Source organism: Drosophila ficusphila, unplaced genomic scaffold (genome assembly GCF_018152265.1).
Source record: "Drosophila ficusphila isolate 14025-0441.05 unplaced genomic scaffold, ASM1815226v1 contig_791, whole genome shotgun sequence".
Lineage (NCBI taxonomy): Eukaryota > Metazoa > Arthropoda > Insecta > Diptera > Drosophilidae > Drosophila > Drosophila ficusphila.
Genome location: NW_025064737.1, coordinates 14,882,604 through 14,902,313, shown reverse-complemented (window position 1 = coordinate 14,902,313; position 19,710 = coordinate 14,882,604). Strand labels below are relative to the sequence as shown.

The 19,710-nt window shown below is 40.2% G+C and overlaps 1 protein-coding gene across 5 annotated transcripts in view; it reads left to right on the top strand.

Annotated features, from left to right (window-relative positions):
- The window catches only part of LOC108087220 (protein tincar), a 61,646-nt gene that overhangs the window by 28,671 nt on the left and 13,265 nt on the right, over positions 1-19,710 (top strand). For all 5 annotated transcript variants that reach the window (XM_017184495.2, XM_017184497.2, XM_017184494.2 and 2 more), the window contains 3 exons: positions 11,206-11,955; positions 12,227-12,342; positions 17,184-17,418. In XM_017184495.2, the coding sequence (XP_017039984.1) occupies positions 11,643-11,955; positions 12,227-12,342; positions 17,184-17,418 (664 nt within the window). In that variant the 5' untranslated portion in view covers positions 11,206-11,642. The remainder of the gene's footprint in view (positions 1-11,205; positions 11,956-12,226; positions 12,343-17,183; positions 17,419-19,710) is intronic.

Sequence of the window (19,710 nt, the reverse complement as noted above, 5' to 3'; positions counted from 1 at the left end):
TGAAAACAAAGGCCAGAATCCATCGAGACCAACGGACTCAGTGGGCCGTTAAATTGAATTGTTGTCACCACAATTTACACAGCCACGCCCTCGTTTCCTCCATTACTTTAGCTCGCTTTTTGCAACCTATTGTTGTTGTTTTTTTTTTTGTGCATTATCAGGCTTCTTTTCTTCTGTCATATTATTACATTATTTGCCATTTGCTTTAGAGCAGCCGGCACACAAGTTTTTCCATCGCACTTCCCCTTAATTTTCCGCCATTCGCAGTTTTTCCGACTCGCTATCATTGTCGGCGGCCACGGGGCGTATGCGTATTGTAATCAAGTCATAAATTTGCCCGACTGCGAATTGGTCTAAAGCGTTGCCATCCAATTGCGTGGCCCACAAGCAGCTGTGAACTGCTTTTCAGGCCGCACGTGCCAACCAAACAGCCATTCAGACACATAAAGATTTATCTTTTGGGTGGGCCACTCTTTTTGCCTCGTTTTCGGTTTTCAATAAGAAAGGATTAAGTTGAGTACGAAAACTACAAACGACGAGCGAGCTTTCCACCTCCTTGGCAACCCATGAAAGCCAATAAAAAGCAAAGATCGCATATCTATAAACCCACTTTTATAGAGGCCTCCCCTTCTTTTCAGCTCCGCTTTTTTGGTCGATAAGTGTTATTTTCAACTGCCAGCTGTGATTCTAAGCCTCTCGGCCTGCAAAAAAGAAACCAAGTAGAAAGTTTCATGTTACCAGGAGATGTGCCTCCCCAACTTTTCTTAGCCTGCTTTTTATCCGAGCTTTTTGCTGGATATCTCGCATTTCATTAGTGTGCGTGTGTGTCACTTCTGAATTTTCCTATCTCGACATTAAATTTGTCGGCTTCAATTTGAAAATCTTTAACTTTCGACCCAGGAAAGTTGGATGTAATAAACTTCAAAAAGCAAAGAGGAGCAAAAAGGGAATGACAAAAAGAGTCAAGCCCAGCGGCAAATAAACAAAGAACAAAATTTGAAAAATGTTCCTGCTGTTTTGCTGGAAGTTTTCCTTTATTTTTTCCGTGGGCGGAGAAACAAATTATGAACAGCTTGCGCCATATGAGAGGCACGCCCACTTAACTCCCTGAAACCTAAACGTTTGCGGCACTTGACTTTTCTCACCCTCCTCCCAATTCTTCATCCACTTTTTGCCGGCTCGGAATTTGGAGCTTTGGCTTCATTTAATTTTCATAAGGCCAAATGGAAATTTCATTCTTCATTCTTCAAGTGGCTTTCGACCTGCAATTTAAGCAACCAAGAAACCAAAAGTGGCTGATGAATCAAAGGGAATTTGAGTTGACTTTTTATGGAATTTTATGCTGCATCTTGAGTGGAGCATTACAATTCATTAGGCTTAAGAAATTGTGGTTTCTATTTTTAAAAATACTAATACCTTAATTGGAGTGTAGAAAATTTTATAAAATTCGATTAAAGGATTAGGAAGAGGGATTAAATTAAATGTTCTTAAATTTTTGCAGGTCTATTAAATTCTGAAAAAGCTAAGCAAAAGTAATGTTATTACGTACTTTTTGCTTTTAAAGTTAGTGAAAAACTGAAATAATAATTTAATCCAAGTATTGGGAACAATTTTTAATGCAAATTAAAAAGTTTTGGTTTATGCTTTCTTTTTGATGGCACTAACACGCATTTTAAATGATGTTTTACGATTTGCTTCGAGTCTGCTTCCATCTGGCGGCGGAACAGACATCTAGCTTTCTTTTCAATATACCCAATAATATGTAAAACTAATTTGAAGTTGCGGGAAGTCGGTCCTTTGGTGTTTCCTTGTACAACGCCCCCGCCATCCTACTGCTTATCCGGCCGAGAGTTTTGTGCAAATTCCTTTTAGAATTTCAATTAAACTTTGCGTCACTTTGTCGCAGAGCTTCCATCGCTGCCAGCAGCTGTCAAGGGCGCCGCCTAATGGAGCTGCCCAGGCTGTGGAAAGTCGCGGGGAAAATGGAGTGGGAAATGGTGGGGGAAAGCCGTGGGAAAATCGGGTCGGGGCGATGGAACGAAGGCGGAGTTTGCCGCGTTAGCTGTCAACATTTGTTCAACACAAAATTTCAGTTTAGCATTTTACGCTTGACGCTTTGACTAATGGCTGGGATGAAGTGCAAGGAAAAGAGAGGGCGAATATATAGAAAAGAATGAAATACAGCGAAATAGGAAGGACGAGGAGGTGGAGAAGGTCGGCTTAAATGAATAATGCATTTTTATCCACAATTTAGCCAACTTTGGTTATGCTCTGCTCTGTTGTGCGCTTGGAAAAAGTTTTATTTTCCCAGCCACTAACTAAGTCTGAAACTTAAACTGCAGCCAAGTCGAAATGGCTTTATCTTTTCCTATAACTTAATTGTGACCTGTATAGGGTTGAGGTTTTCCCTTCACCGGAACATTACTCGATTTCATTGCAAATTGTCTGGGGTTTTCCTTTTGCTACAGTTTTGTCTGCTCCTAACTTCGTTTTCCTCTCATCTTATCTTGGCCTATCGCTTCCATCTTTGTTGTGTGGTCCAAGTTGAGTGCCAAACAACTTCATTCATATGCATAAACTACCATCAAATGGGTAAAGTAAAACAGCTTTCTCCTGCTTCTTTGGCTCACAGAATCCTTTGCTCGATAGAAAAATATTTTCCATTTTTAATAATCGTAGCTTATGGAACCTTATAAACTTCCACTGTGTTTGTGTGCAGATAAAGACGATAGCAAAGGACACACTCACTTACACACACACGCAGGGCTTAAAGCATTCAGGGAATACATTTTTGTAATTTTGTTTGTTGTTGTCAGCAGTTTTTATGAGTTTTCCTCAGGCATGAACTCCCACAATTCCCAATAAGTACCAAGTCACCGCCCAACCACTCCCTCATCTTTTTCTTCTTCCTTTTTTTATACTGTGCCCCCATGTTCATCCAAGTTGATCAAGTTTTATGGAAAATATTTCCTGACGAACGGCCGAATCGATTCCGATAAACGAGATACTCTAGATTTTTTTGGAAACAAAAAATTGATAAATATTTAGTTTTATAACATGTTGATGGAACTCGATCTTTGTTATTATGATATAAATGCTAAAATGTATCTTTTAAGATATTTATTTATTGTTTTTAAGTCTTGAATTGCTCAGCTTAAGCAAAAGTAAGAGATTTAACTTCTTGGAAGATTTAGACGAAAACGCCAGTTAAGCAGTATTTCCGATAGGCAATTTCCTTTCGTTCGCCGGTTGATTTCCATTTGAAAATCGAATTTCTGGGAGTGCATTGAGGCGTCGTGAAGACAGAGTGAGCCATTTTTAATGTCCGTGCTTGAGTTGCACTGCCATTTTGCTGCCAAGTCCCCTTCTCCCTCCACTCTCATCCTTTTTCTCCTCGTTTGCAGCTTGCATCCTTGCAGCGAGTTTTATGCAAATATGCGCAAATGTGTTCATTGCTTGAAAGTTTTACCATCCCCTTGCGAAATCCCGCTCGCTTACCCGCCAGCTGTCTTTGTCTGTCGTTGGGTCCTGCTTGTGGCATTCTCGTGTCATAATCTCTGAAAACTATCGGCATTCATGTGGCAGCCAGCTGAACTAACCCGGCCCCCCTTCCCCATTCCCAATTCCTCTGTGCCCCTCACAATCCTCTTTGCTAACCAAACGCACTTGGCATCTGCATCTGCATGCCATTTGATTTGCTGACTTGGCTTACGTTTTCCTTTTTTTAACACTGCAGGAAAATGTGATATCTAAAATCGAGAATAAATTGCTTGTATGCTGATTGTGTCTTCTAAAATGGAGTCTTTAAACTCAGAAGTACAAATTTTTGGTTTACAATAGAAACTTCAAGTTGCTTGAAATCTTAAAAGTTCTATATCAAATAAAATTTGATTTGTTCAAATAATTATTAAATAAAAAAAATGTATTTTCCATATTTTTAAAAAATATATCATAATCCATACTTTATAAAATTTTTGAAAACCTCTAGATATTATAGCAATTGGTTCTCAGTGCATCCATCCCCTCTTAAAAGCAGTTGTAGGTAGTTTTGCAGGAAAAGCAGCTGCCAGCTGTGGTTGCATTTTTCCGCTTTGTATTTCCAGCTGGAGCAACAACTTTGTTGTCCTCTCAAATGTGACCACTGGCCATTTCTCATCTTTCGCAGCTCCTTTTTCGACTCCTGGCCCCCATTTTGTTGATGACTTTCCCTCTACCCGCTGGCTCTTGCGGTTTTGTTATTAAGTGAAATTGAAACCTCTGCTCTCGACTTCGGCTGCTCCGTCTCAATTTTACTGGCATGTGCAATTTTTAATAGCTTCCACCAGCTGGAAGATTGGGTCAGGTCGGGTTCGTTCTGGTTTTGGTTCTGGTTCGGGTTCGGGCTTAGGTTTAGGTTTAGCTTCAGTTTGTCCTGTCACTTGGCTGGCTGATCCTTCATTGCCCTGTGGTTTTGGCCTTTAGCTTGCTTTTGTCTCGTCTTTTTGCTTTGCTGCGGTTTATTCCTTGAGCAAAATACTTTTGGCTCAAATTTCCTGATTGACGATAACCGTCTGTTTCTGTTGCTGTTGCCATTGCTTTCGTTTGCTTTTGTCAGTCTGGCAAATAATTGAACTTGTCATCTAAATCCCAACATTTGCAATTGTTTTTGTGCGGTTATCCCCACTCTCCCCCTCTTGCATGCAAGAAAATTGCTTCAATTTATTGCTAAAATGTGTAGAAATGTGCAGAATCGAGTGTGAATAATTTATTCAATGGCTTATTGATGGCTTTAGTGAAAATGCTTGTAACAGATTTTCCAATTTCGCACACAATACAAAATCAATTAAATCCTGGTCAAGTCACATCATTCTGCTTTCTATACTCATATGTCTATGTGAACATGTATTTGGGGTTTAACGTGCCGAAATGTGTTTATGAATCAATATTGCGCATACGCCCCGTTGAGTTGCGGTTGTTGTGCTCACAGCACGGCCGTCAAACGAACATGCCAAAGTTGATTTCAATTGCAATGCAACCATTATGAGCCACCAATTTCGCCAGCTACCACACTCTCAGTCTGCTGCCTTTTTCATTTTCAGCTGGAAGGCAGAAGTTTTCCTTTTTTTCCGCTTTGTTTTCCCTTCTGTTTGTTTGTTTACCACTCACATGAGTTGCTCATCGTCATAGTCAGTTGGTCAGTCGGTTAACTCGTGCCTCATCGCTGTTGGGATATCCACTGCCGTTGGACGGCCAGAGCCGGGAAATATTGTTTTTCCCGGCACTGTGATCATTTCTACTATGGCTTAATTAAAAAACCAATTTTAGCCGTTGAAATTGAAAGGAAATAATTGTCAGGAGCAGCGATTGCGGCTCTGGCAAAATGGCCAGGGGTACAAAAGGAAAGAAATAAATGGGTTACCGTTTTGCCAGAGGCTAGAAAATTGAACAAAAAATTAAATAATGAAGATAATGAATTTGTATTTAAAGTAACTTAAGCTCTTTAAAAATTAGTAAATTATTTTACTAAGTTGAAGGAATTTTACAGATTTTACTGGATTCTCAGGAATGTCTTCTGCAATTTGTGTTGCACAACAAAAATGATTTTCTATCTTGTAAACTCGACCCCTTTTTCTTGATGACCCATGTTAAAAGGTTAAATTTTCCGCTCGCCCTTTCGTGTACTACTTGTGCAACATTTGATGAAAGCGGCATTCATGTTGTTCTTACTTTCTTATTTCTTGTATGCCTTTCTTTTTCTGTTTTTCCTTTTTTTTTGCTAAGTGCGCAGTTCCAGTTTTCTTTTAACCTTTACTCTTTCCCAAAATGTCGCTTTTTTTTTTTTTTAGCTTTTTCCTTTTCTTTTCTTGTTTTGATTTTGCGGCAAAAGTAGGAAACCCAGAGGAAATGTCAAAACAAAATGCCGCTTAATATGGCGTGTCCTGAGCCCTTAGCCAGCCCACCTGTGAAAACCGGAAGGGTGGTTTACTGGAACCCATTGATGTTGTTCGGGGCAGAAAAGGGTGAGGACTCATCGATTTTCTTAAGCGGTAAAAGTTTTCGCTTTGAATATTTTTCGAGCCTGCCAAACTCACTCATGCAATGTGCACAACAACAAACCGCTGACTACGACGATTGCACAATAACAGAACACCACCACACACACACACACACACACACTTCACCCCTCGGCAAATCCATTCGAATGCGATAAATTCCCCGGTATTTTTACGACCCGAAACCCGAGGGCAAGTGTACTCTGGGAATGCAAGCGACAGAATGTCCGCGAGGGGGTGGTTGTTGTTAGCCCTGCCATTGTGGGGTGCTCCAACCCCTCTGAACTCCCCCCTTAAACTCTGAACCCCATTGTATATATCCCGCGTGTAACGCAATTTAAGCCCTTTCAAAATTGGTAACATTTCAACGCGATATTTGGCTTAGCCTGCAAGTGGTGGCATGTGGCTCATTTGTTGTTGCCCTGGATTTCGAAAGGGGTGGCAAGGGGGCTTGGTTTTTCAGGGGGTGGTATTTGGTTGGTGCAGTGTTGGTAAACTCGATGCGATAATTTACATGCAGACAATGTGCTCCGGTTTTATTTGGTGCCATTTTATGCGATTCGCATTCTAATTTATATAGTTTATTATGTTTTATTTTAATTTTATTTGCCCGCTGGTAGCGATTTAATTGCAGTCATAAATTTTCCCACTCCCATGCGGCTTACTCTTTATTTTGTTTTTGTTTCTTCATGTTTTTTGGTCATTTCGGGTCTCCCAGGGCATTTATGACCTAGTTACTCTCTACGAATAAAAGAAATTGATTTTAATAACAGTTTATGAGTTATGTTTGGGTAAGTTTACATAATGATAGTGCTGGTCCTACTGCCCCGTATAATAAATCAAAATTAATTGTACCTATTTTTGTTGAAAATTTTTGTTGGGAATTTTCCGGCAGCCCGAAAAAGTCGGCAACACATTTTTAGCTTACTCACGTATTGCCTGCTGGAAAGTTGAAATTGAAAAAAATGTCATCAGATGGTGGAGCAGCGGGGTAAAGAGGGGGGTAACACGTATTAACTCGGCACATGTGTAAATCCAATTCAAAACATGCCACGTGCAACCCCCTCCCCTCTCTTCTCCCCCACCAACAAGCTAAGCCAAAAAGTTTTTCCAGCCAATGCAGAAAATAAATTCTTCTCCTTTTTTCCTTTGTCCATGTTTGTTGGCAACTCTTGCTGAAAATACATTTAACAAGTGAGTCACGATGTTGCAGAGGGGTGAATAGAAATTTTGGCCAGCATGAGGCAAGATGCTGCTGCAGTCGGAAAATCTCCACCGAAACTTGAGAAAATTCGTAGGTCATTGTAGAAACTAAAATAAATAAAATATTTTCGCTAAGTTTAAGATAAACTTTTCAAAACAAGATGCAAGTTTAACAATAAATTGCTTCATTACTTTTTCTTAATTTTATTTTTAAAAATTTCAAAGTCTCATAACATTTTTCTCAGTGTGTTTACATTTGTCACGCTTCCAGTAACAAAACCAACTGCCAAGATGCAGCAGAAGAAAGCGAGTTTCCATTGTGTTTGATTTTGAAAGGAGAAAAAAGGACGAGAGTAAATGATGCGGCGACTGAAATGCAACATTTTCATTTATGCAAAATGGCGAAAAAGCAGAAGAGCCATCTCAATGCCAGCTTAAATAAATATATATGCATGCATCAAGAAAATTGCACAGCTATGGAAATTGTGAATGTTTTTCTTTGTCCAGCTCTTCAGCAGTGACCGTTCGGTCATCAAAAATAAATGGGGAGTGGTAGTGAAAATTAAAGAAGGGTTTGCTGCCACAACAAGACAAATGAAGCAGAAGTGGAAAGAAAGAAGCTGCTCGCCCATATAAATTAGCCGGAGTGGCCCACTTGAGTATGCCAAAGGCAATGTGTGTGAGCCTGAAATTCAAGAGGGGAAGCAGCCGGAAAAAAAGTGAGGAGGAAATGCGGGGAAATGAGACGGGGGGATTGTGGGGTGCCAAGTGCCATTTAGCATATTTTGTTGTATTCTTTTCCCTCTGTTTCTTTTCGGGGGCGGAATGCTCGAGTGAACCGGAGTCTGCGCCTTTAGAGGGGGCAAAATAAGAAAACCCCAAAGAATGAGTCATTCGAGCGGAGTGAGAAGTGGAGTATGTGAAAGTGGCAAAGAAAGTATGGAAGACAGAGCGAACTGTGCTAACCAAATAATTGCAGTTGAGTGAAGTTTTTAATTTGCATTAACAGCAGCAGAGGGGCAAAAAAGGACGACGAAGGAGGAGCGCTATCTTGCCCTGCTTGCAGAGCAAAACATTTTAATTTTACGCCAGAACACACAAAGGAAATGCCAGGGACAAACACACATGCACTGGACAAAATAAATTTTGACTAATGAACTTGAATATAAGCTTGTCATTAATACCTTGAAACTAGAAAATGGCAAACAAATTTCTTTACTAGTAAATTACGGGTAACATACTTTAGCTCCAAGAAAAGATTTTCTTCAAAATTCAATTTTTATTTATGATTTCTCACTGTGTACTCACACACCTCTTGACGGCCATAAAGTGGCTGTTTCATCTGCGTAAAAGTCGTGCGAACGCGACAAATTGCCTCAAGGACAGGGGCAAAGTTCTTGGCGTATCTTCTCGACCAACCTCCGAAAACACCGCCTTCCGTCTTCCATCTCAGCCACCCCAAAATGCCACCCACTGCCAGCCCATTCCCCTTCCCCTTTCTGCTGCACCGCCAAAAGACAAAGGAAATGCCCCAAAGGAAGCCACTGAAGAACGGAGGAGGTGGAGCGGGAAAAAGAAATGTAAACATCTGCATTTATGACTTTTGCGGCTGGCTAATCTGATGTCGAGTATGTCAAAACAGGAAGGAGGAAGGAACTCCGGGGAGTGCCAGGATGAGTTGCCATGGGTGCACATTAACCACCCTCCGTTTCCCCCTTTTCCCCAAGATGATGCCACATGGCCCCCGGATCTCCACTGTTCCGCAGACAACAAACATGAAACAGGACTCGTTGCTCCGGAGTCTGGTGGAGATTGTAATTAACATAAAATTAATATCAACACAAGGCACTGTTGAACGGAAAGGGACTCACAGGATCCTGGAGGACAATGTTTGCATTGCCACTGGAGTTTGTGTGGATAAGGTAGCAGATTGTGTTCAAACGTCGAGTATATTAGGTTTCAAGGATTAACTAGCAATTGGGTTTTCACAGAATATAGCTTGTGAACAAATATCGATCTGTGGGAGAGTATTTTGGTTACTTGATAATAATTTCATTTTTGATTTATGAACTTGTAGTTTGGTTGTGAACCCTTGAGCGACATGTAAAAATATTAATTTGGATATAACTGATCATTAATTAGCAATGAAATGACGAAAATGAATATTGAATATTTTATTCTGATTTACTGCCTGCTTTAATCATAACAATACAGCTTTCATTGTACCAGAATGTAATGCAATTTCGAACTTATTACTTCTTCCATGGTTTACTGCAGATGTTAAAGTGATTTACTGATTTAACTGCCATTTCGCTGTCGTTTGGGCTTTTGACATCACGATGCTGAACAACAGCCATTATCAATTAAATCGGGTCAATTACTGGGCAGCGAGAAGAACGCGAATAAAGGCGCATTCTCGCCCATTTGTTAACTTTGTTGTTGCAACACGTTTAATTACAAACGGCGTCGACGCGAACAAATTGCAAACATTTTATTATTTTTGCATGGCAAACGGGGAGCGGAAAAGCGGGAAGGAAGGCCAAGGAACTGCGTTTCCCATTTCCCTTTTGGCCAACTTGCGGTTGTGTTGAACAAAACGCAACATTTGCTGAAAGGCGGCATAAATGTTAACGGTTCTACACATGTTAGATTCAACTGCAACACGCAAAGCTGCAAATAGTTTTCCCACCTCACAGTTTGCGCCAAAGTAAAGTGCACTGCTGAAAATCGTCAGTCCAAAATAAATCCCCTAAAAAAAAAACGTACGATCTGTTTAATCTACGAAAAATCCTTTGAAAGCCACATGAACTCAATATTGGCTTTATAGTTAAATTCTTCCATTTGATTTAAATTTGATATTTGATCAATTTGGTCATAAATTGAATAAATCAATTTTCAACGTCGAAAAAGAAAGAGTGAAAAAATGTAATAAAACAGAGATATGCGATTACAAAGGGCTTATCCCTTTTTTTCATGATTTTATTTAGATTGGTAAAATAATTTCTTTTGTCGAGTGTCCTTTTGGCCTATAATTATGCTGCCACCGATGTGGCAGGAACACAAGGGCCCAGACAAAGGAGGCTTTTCCCTGGAGGTTCCGCCCCGTTTCGCCCATTTCCCACTGCGTCTCTCGCAACGCATTTGTCTGTCTGGCAACAAGGTTTTGCCTTAATTATGCGACAGTCAACAGCGCCAGCAACACCCAGAAGCAACAGCAATAGCAACAGCAGCAATAGCTACAGCAGCAATGGTAACGTGCAACAGCAACATGCAACACCCAACGCCCAAAAGCAGCAGGAACAGCAGGAACTGCAACTCTCATGTGCCAAATTGGTTTACAGACACCGTTCGGGCTGCAATTTCTCCTCGATTTCCCCCAGCGGATTGATTTATAGTTACCCACACCTCATTCTCATTGCCACTTTGGGAGTTGTAATCTTATTTAAATAGTTGCCAATTTGAACGCGTCAATTTGGCCATTGGCCAGCAGCGACAGCAAAAACTCCGTAGGTGACTAATTAAAATACGTAAAATACGGCGCGGATTTGCGTTCGACGATTAATTATTTATGGCTTAAGGGGGCTTTAAAAATGTCATATATTTTTAAAATGCTTTTCAGATTGATAATGGCCTGCCTAATTACATAATTGAATGGTTAATTAAAAATTGTGTACACTCAAAAGTGCAGTCGTATTTTAATTGTGATGATTTGACTGTTTGATGAAATGTTTAATTAGAACAACTCAAATAACTAAATCTCTTCATTTTTTTTTTAGAATAAACGAACTAATTTTATATACACATTAAAATTCCATTGATTTACGCTTTAAATAAAATAATAGCGATTAATCTGTGACTGCAATCTAAATTAACATTTGAATTTCTAAGCTATTTATTGAAGCGAATTATTTATTGGATTTGCTCTCACCGCAACTGATTTTCACATCTATTTTCCACTCTGTCATTGCAGACACAGCAAATCAGTGTCAATCAAGCTGTGGGAAAGCGACACGAGCTTCCACAAATATGCGCCAGCAAATAAATTTCGTTGGACGCTATAATGAGCCATATCAACGAACAAATATTTTCCACGCCGCCAGCCACTGGAATGGGAAATGGCCAAAACAATGAGCATGAGCAGCAGCAACAGCAACAGCAACACCACCAGCAGCAGCAGCAACATCATCATCATCAGTAGCAGCATAAACAGGAACAGCAACAGCACTTGAGTAAATAGAAAATCAGTGTTCTGAATCAATACAAAATCAATATAAATAGTGCGCGGCGATAGACAGAAATTGATTGTCAACATTATTCGCTGTCGCGCTGAGCGATAAAAACCCGAGTGGCGGCAACAAAAGCCAGCGAAGCATTGAAAGCCAAACAAAGCCAAAATCCCCAGCGAAAATGGGTGGCAAGCACCAGGGATCCACAACGGGCGCCTCTTCCTTGGGCGGCGGCAGCCACAACTCCAGTCTGTGCAACTCGGTGATGACGAATGCCACCAACGCCAGCAGCAGCCTCACGCAGCAGCAGCAGCAACTCCAGGCCAAGTACATCAAGTCGAAGCGCCACCAGAGCCGCTACACCAGTCTGCAGCATTCTGGTCACGATTCCGGCAGCTATCTGCACCTCAACTCGCTCTGGTCCATCTGGTACGGGGTCCTGCTGACCCTGTTCCAGGGCTACTTGGCCATGCACGGCGCCTACAGGTTCCTCGGTGAGTTTATGCAACAAATTAGTAGAATAGAAGCGGATTCAGATACCTTTCAAAATGATTTTCCGTTTGCAGGCCAACCAAATGCGTTTTATATTTCCTCTTTTTTTTTTAACTCAATTTTGAAACTGTTTGCATTCTTTTTAACAATTTATAAATAAAATTGAAGGAATTTTTTTCATATATCATTTCTTTTTGTTTGCCGATTGGCTTAATTAAAATAACTTTACTAAAATACCTCGATGTACGAATATTTATTCCCTTTATTTTGTAGGCTGCTCTCTGATACCCTGGAAAATCGAGCCCGTGGCCGAGTTGAATCTGCAAATTGTCCTGTCTGGAGTGGTCTTCATCCTGCTGCCAGTGTTTTTCACATCGGCAGTGTTTAAGGTAAGTGGTTGTTGTTACGGTCGCTTTTGTTTTACCAAATAGTCCTTTAACCGGGATCATGGTCCTGCAATAATTAACTGTTTATGGCAGAGGCCTCTGTCTGGGTGAGTGTACTGGGTTGCACTCAATAATTAAATTTTTTTTGTTGTCCCTGGCGCTGCAGTGGCTGCTCTTTGTGTTTGTGTGAATTATATTTAGTGGCATTATTCTTGTTATTAAATTTATTTGCAAACAAAAACAGCAGGAGCGGCAGCAGCAGCATCAGCAGGACCAGGAGTGCCATACGTTGCGGGTCCTTTTCACAGGATCCGCAAAATGGCTGAAAACACACATGGACACTCGTCGTATGGTTATGCCAATCTATTGGTGTGTCCTCTGTGTGTGTGAATGGGGTTAAGTGAGTGTGTCTGTGCTCCTTCCACCGCTTTCCCAGTGTCTCTGTTTTTATCAGCATAATAAATGCAATTATGGTTTTCCCCATTTCATTTCCCTCTGGCCAAGCGACGAGTATAGTGTAGATCCCATACCTCGTACATAGTTGGTTTGTAGTTTATTTATCATCTATTTATAAAGTGTATGGCAGACGATGATGGCAAACGTTCGATAGAAAAACACAATCACCGACAAATGGCATTTACTCCACCGCCTTTTACTCTTTCACTCCTTGTTTCTGGTAAAAGCCACTTAAAATGAAAGACAGATATGCAGAGGGCCACAGAAATGGAGGTGAATATGGTCTGCACTGCAAAAAGAAAAGAACAATACTTTTTATTGATTTGTTTAAATATGAGATATTCCTATGTTTTTAGTATTATCTTGAAATAACAATTTGCCAAAATATGTGTCTTGAAGAAATACATTTAAATTTTGCGTCATACATTTGTTTTATTATATCTCATCTTGTGTTGTATTTTCCAAGGTGTCTGCTCCCCATTTTTCTACCACTTTTTGTCTGTCCTGGTGATACGACTGCTCCCATAGTGGCTGTCATTCCAGGTCCTCAACCCCATATCTGTTTTTCCCTGCACCCGCTCCATCTGAAAGTTTTCACAAATAATTGGCTTGTTTTTAAAACAAGCGAAATGGAAGGAAGCTGCCGGCGTCTCTGTTGTGGGAGATCGTGAGTGGAGTGGGGTGTAGAGTGGGTTGAGTGGCTTCAGTGAAGGGAATGGGTTCAGTTTATGGCCCGCCACAGACTGTCCATTGGCTGTGACAGCAGACTGACCAGGGATCCTATCACAGGAAGCCAGCTGCAAGCGGCGTCGCTTGTCCCCCGCAATCCGTTGCTCCTTTCAGTCCTCGAATGCATAATTCCATTAAGTACGGACCGTTCTTGCCCAGAAAGAGTTGATTATACTCCTTTTAGAGCAAGGGTATTGGCTTGGCAACGGAAATATTGGTAGGCGACAGTATGGTTGAGTGGGCTTTCTTTGCAATCCTTTTACCGTCTGGCACACGTATTTTTAAAGCGAAAATTCTGTTCTTAATATGTATGTGTTATTTATATATTATGAGTTTTTTTTACTGCTATAGAAATAAATTAATTTTGAAGAAAAAGATTGTAATTCTATGTGATAAAAGTCAATCTGGCTTCATAAAAAATCGTTCAGAATTCAATAAAATTTATTTTCAAAGGATTTAATTTATTTTTGCTTGAAATTTGTAAACCGAAAAAGAGATCGCACTCAAAGCTCTGCAATTTTCCATTGGTTTCCATATTAATATTTATGGCCCCGTCACGAAAATCGCTGCGTGGGCTTTTTGACACTACAAAAGAGTATACAAATTGTATGCAAATATTTCCTTTTTTTACCGCCGCCAGACAACCACAAAAGCGGCAGCAGCATCAACAACATGAACAACATCATCAAGAGCAGTCAAAAAATCCTGGCAAAAGCTGCCTATCAGTCAGCGGCCAGACAGAGGGCGATGAAAAGCGAGGAAAGCGGGTGGTTTGGGGTGGGAAAAACTACCAAAAACCGCCAACGAGCAGAGTGACAAAGAGAAGGGGGAAAACACAGACAGCCGAGGGGGAAAAGGGGGACGGGAGGGGACTTCATCACACGTCACCGAACGTTTAATAAAAGGCAACAGCAACAGCAACGACAACGAACCGAAATTGGTTGCAAACTAAAATCCCAACATTGACCATTGAGGCGGGGCTATCGGCTCCCTACCAGAAACTAGGAACTAGGAACTCGACTCCCGAAATCAGAACGAGCAACAGGACCAGGACCAGAAGTTCATAGTTTTGCTTAGTTTTGTTGTTTTTTCTTTTCTGTTTTTTTTTTTTTTTTTGTTTTTGGCCAGCAGACGGACCATCAGACCAGTCACAATTACGTTCATTCCTACGGGTACGAGTATGTGTCGACCGATAAGGCTTGGGGCAATTGAAAAGTGGGAAAAGCGGTGGGAAAGCCGGGGAAAGCTGGCAAAGGCGGGCAAAAGAGCAGGAACTGGCAAACTGTCACAGCCATAACAACGAGATGCGAAAACTTTGCGACTTTCATATTTGCACAGCATTCGAAATTAAACGAGTGGATCCAAAAAGGGGTGCCAGAATGGACCGCATACCGATTGCAGCATGTTGCCCCTAACTAAATGGTTGACCAACTGAAGCTGAGGTGTTGCAAGCGGGAAAGTTTTCGTTGCCAGAAGCGAGTTTTCCCATAAGCAAAGTTGAGGATATGAAGAGACAGTAAAGTATGTGTTTAATGTAATGGCGAAATAAAAATAATACTTTAGAAAATAATAGACACAAACATAAATACATATTTTATTTTTCTTTTAATGTTTGTACTATATGTCAGATATTTAATTAGAAATCTAACTAATGACACTTGTCTTTAATTAACAAAAGAAAATTATCAAAAATACAGTCACTGATAAATAATAATTAAAATATCTCATTAAATTTGGCTTGAGAAACATTTATCAACATTTTGCAGTGTTTGTTTTGAGTTCTTGCTCAAATTAAAATATATCCTTGAGGGTCCTTCATGTCTGAGACGTTAATGAGCGGGAATACGCAGTGACATGATTTAGAGATGATTCGTCGGCGGTGAAGGAGCCGCGAAATGTTTGCACATTTAAATGCATTATCCGCCTGGCTCTCAACTCACCGCATTCGCTATCCGTGAGCACTTTGAGTGCATTTCGCTTTTTGCAAATTGCAATCATTGTTGCTGCTCGAAACGAGACGAAACCCAAAACCAAACCAAGCCAAACCAAACGAAACAAAACCGAAACCGGAGCGCAGCAAAACAAAGTGAACGAGTCGGGTTCCATTTTCTGCTCCTGGTCTTTTTCGCCTCAGATCCTGATTCAGATGGAGCTCCTTCATCATGCTGATGTCTGCTTGTTTTTAATTTAAAAGCCCGACAGTTCGCATTTATTTATATATACATATGTGTTGCACGTGATTTTAATGCTCGTTCCTTCTATGTGTGTTTTTTTTTATTTATTTGGTTTAAAGCTCGCGCAAATAAATGTGGAAAGAGCGTGAGAATATATATGAGAAATAATAGATGCATGTATATTGCATGGGTGCGCGTATATAAATATTTCATTTGCCCATTTGTCACGTGCAACGGTTCCTTTATTTTGTTGCTGTTGTTGTTTATGCGCCAACGCGTCGTATGCGCAATGCTTTGGTTTCTCTCAGTCTGTCGCTTTAATCGCGATGTGTTTGCATTTTGAGGGCATAAAAAATGCATTAAAATACACAAACACAACACTAAAGTACTTTTTGTTCGCACTTTTGTTTCTGCTCTACACATGTTCAATTGAAGCTTTCTCGCAGTTTTAGTGGTTTTCATTTTGCGAACTCTTTTTTTTTATTAATTGCCCCTTTCCCAAGGGATAAAAACCCTAAATTGTCTGTCGCTCAGTTGGACTGTTGTGCGGTGAACCAAGGATTCTTTCTGTCATGTCCCAGTGGCAATTATGGAATGCCTCTCCCATTTGATAAATGCTCAGTTGAGTAATTTATTCAGTAAATTGTAGGAAACGCAATCACCGAAAACTCAATTTCGAATGAAATTTGTGATTTTGAACAGTCTGAATATTAAGTTTTAGTTCTAATTGGTTTTACGATTTCAATGATGTTGTATTTAACTACTGGGTATAATTGATATAGTAACTGAGCACTTTGATTATATGTCAGATTGCAGCGCGAAACATTAAACATTAATTCAGTAAATTTTAATCGGGTTGTAGTGGTAATCAAAATTTTTAATTAGCTTTTTTGTATAGATCTGAGTAAAATGCATATTTTAATAAAGTATTTTTTTAACGAATATTTTTCTATGCATTTTTTTATTGTTTATTAATATAGTGAATCATAATCTTGTCAACCTTGTGTAATGGACCTTAAAAAACTAAGAGCTTCTATTGAAATTGAAAAATTATTTGTTTAGTGGGGAATTATTAAAATTTTTTGTATAGTAGCATCATTGCCATTTAAATTTTCCCAGCTTTCTCCACTTCTATTATTTATTCGAACTTATTGCTTTCAGTAGCAGTAAATTATTCCACCGCATATTAGGGAGAACTGAATTGCATATGCATGCACATTTGGCAGGAAGTTGAGTGGGTCTTGGGAAATTTTCAATTTCCGCCCATGGGGCAAAAGCGAAAGCGAGGTCGAATCAATAAGCACTCATTGCCAAGTCCTTGGCACTGCCTAACTTAATCCAAACCAACTGGCAGATCATTTGCATACGAGAATGTGAACTCTAACGCCTTCCCCTTTTTTAGCCCACTGAATCTGCTGAGGGTGGCAACCGAATTATATGTATATTTCATTTTAATAATATTGCATTTTGTGGACTGCTCGACAGGTTGGCAACTTGGCAAACGACGGCATCAAATTGGCCACCGGCGCCAGGGAGCGGCGGTGTACTCTATCGCCCCACGATGGCTTGGAGGAGGAATCGCGGGGTGGAACCCTTCGGGCACTTTGGACCCATGGAGGACCCACGGCGGCCTTCGTCCACATCCTGATTGCCCTCTGCCTGCTGCTGCCGCGATTGCTCCTCGAGGCTCGCATCATTGAGAACGGATTGCTGCCAAAAGGTGAGTTTAATTAACCAAGAGCATGCACATTGAATGGCCGAAATCAAAAGCGGAAGGCGCACATAAGTATGCAACACAATCGATGCGAAATGAAAGTGCAGCATGTCGGACGCCATGTTGTTTAATTTCCGATGCCTGGCTTTTCAGTGTTGAAAAAATTGTTTTTTTTCCTCTGTTTCTTAAAACATGAAATTCGTATTTTGTTTCTTATTTTCTGGAATTGTTATGTGTGAATTGTTAAAATTAAATTTTTTCATACTTAGCAGAAAGATGTGTCGTATTTTTTTTAAACATCAAATATAGACAAGTTTGAAAAAACTAAAACATATTAGACAATAAAATGGACATATTTATATTTTAACAAATAATTCATACTTTAAAGAAATATTTTTTTAAATTTAAATAAAATTTGATAGTTATTTAAACTAAATAATTTCATATTTAAACTAAATAAATATCATTTATATAACCTATACAAATATCATGTTCAAATAGAAAAATATAGTGCTGCTGCTGCAAACAATTGGCTATATGTATTTGCAACTTTTGCTTGGAAAAATACTATGAGAAGGGTTCGCAAACTTTCGACATTGTCATTTTTTTTTATTTCATGTCGATTATGCACTTCCCGCGGAAGAGGAAGTCCTGCGGGGCAGCGGGACTGAGAATAACCCGTGCACAATGTTGCCGAGCACGAATGGCATTTATCCCCACTTTCATTGTTGTCAAGCATACGCCACGTTGTACATTGTCATATTGATGGTGCGATGACACTGGCGCTGTCGCTGATGACAACTATTAAAATGAACATGAGTGCAGACTGTTTTCCGGCTTGGCCAGAAGTGGGTGGGCTTTAAATCAATCATAATTTCCATTGTCAATGCAATCAATTCACAATTGCGTTTGCCATTTCGTGTTTTAATTCAATTGATTGTGCTTAAAATGAACTGAAATTGGCTGCAATTTTCATTCTCCTCTGGGAAAAATAGTTCGTGTGTGCGAGCAGGCCAATTTAAATTTATATTAGGGAGAGCCATGCCAAACTGTTTAACCAAGAAGTTTAGGATGCTCCGAAGGACGCTTAACAAAGTGAGCTTGAGGGAATAACACGGGGGAAGCTCGAAAAAAATTGCGAGGAGTAGTTGGAACAGCAGGGGCAACTGCAGGAGCTTCAAAGGCAATCGCTGGGGAAATCTGCTGGCCAAACATCTACGGTATATATATGTGTATGTGTGTGTGTGAGTGTGTATGTGTGTGTATGCACGACCGCTCGACAAACAAAAATACAAACGAACGAGCGAGCACACAGGCTAACAACCGCAGGAGTAAACACAACTCACACACACACTAGTAGTACACACCAAACACGAAGACGAGTGGAAGGGGAAGGGGAAACAGGTTGACAGGGGGAGGAGCTGCGCCCATTATGGCCAGCAATAAGCCATGTTAATAACAAGGCAGCAGCAACGGCAACGGCAACAGAAACGGCAACGGCAACGGCAACAGAAACGGCAACAGCGACGGCGAAACGGCGGCCAGCCAAGCGACCCAAAACTGTGCAAATGTTGGCCAACTGTGAGCAGGACACCAGTCGAATGAGTCCTGGGCCACATCAGCAGGCCTCTGTTTGCATATCATCCCAGGAGCTCCTCTCTCCTGTGTTTGTGCCTCCTTGCTTCTCCTCCTGTTTACAGTGGGATCGCCGAGACTCACATGATGCCGTCCTCACAGCCCAGTAAACTAATTCCACAGTTAATGAAGGACGGGAAAAAAAGTAATGGCGGTTAAAAAGGAGATGGGCCTGGCCGAACAAAGATGTCCTCTAAGACGACAAGGACAATTTGTCATCTTCCCTGTAATATTTCTCTTAATGAATTGAATTCATTATAGTTTGAAAAAAAAACACACAGATTTTAAAGTTCTGATAACTATTGCATTGCGACAATTTTATTACCAATATTTAAACGAAATAAATATATTTATATATTTAATAATACTGATGGTTATATTTATTCGTTTTAAAAGTAAAAAGGGCTTTTAACAATTTCGAAATAATTTTCAGTAGCACCTATTCCAATTAAAACTGTGGCATTTTTTTTCTCAGAAGTGTTTGGAGTTCAACGAAAACAAACAATTACTTATCAACCATTTAAAAAGTTCTCATTATAAATCCCAATACAAAAGGGATTATAATGAGCTGTAACTTTCTAAGCCGCTTTGCAAAGTAGACACGCCCTTTTAAATACAAAACTTTGGCTAAATGGCCACAAATGAACCGTTTGAAATAGCGAA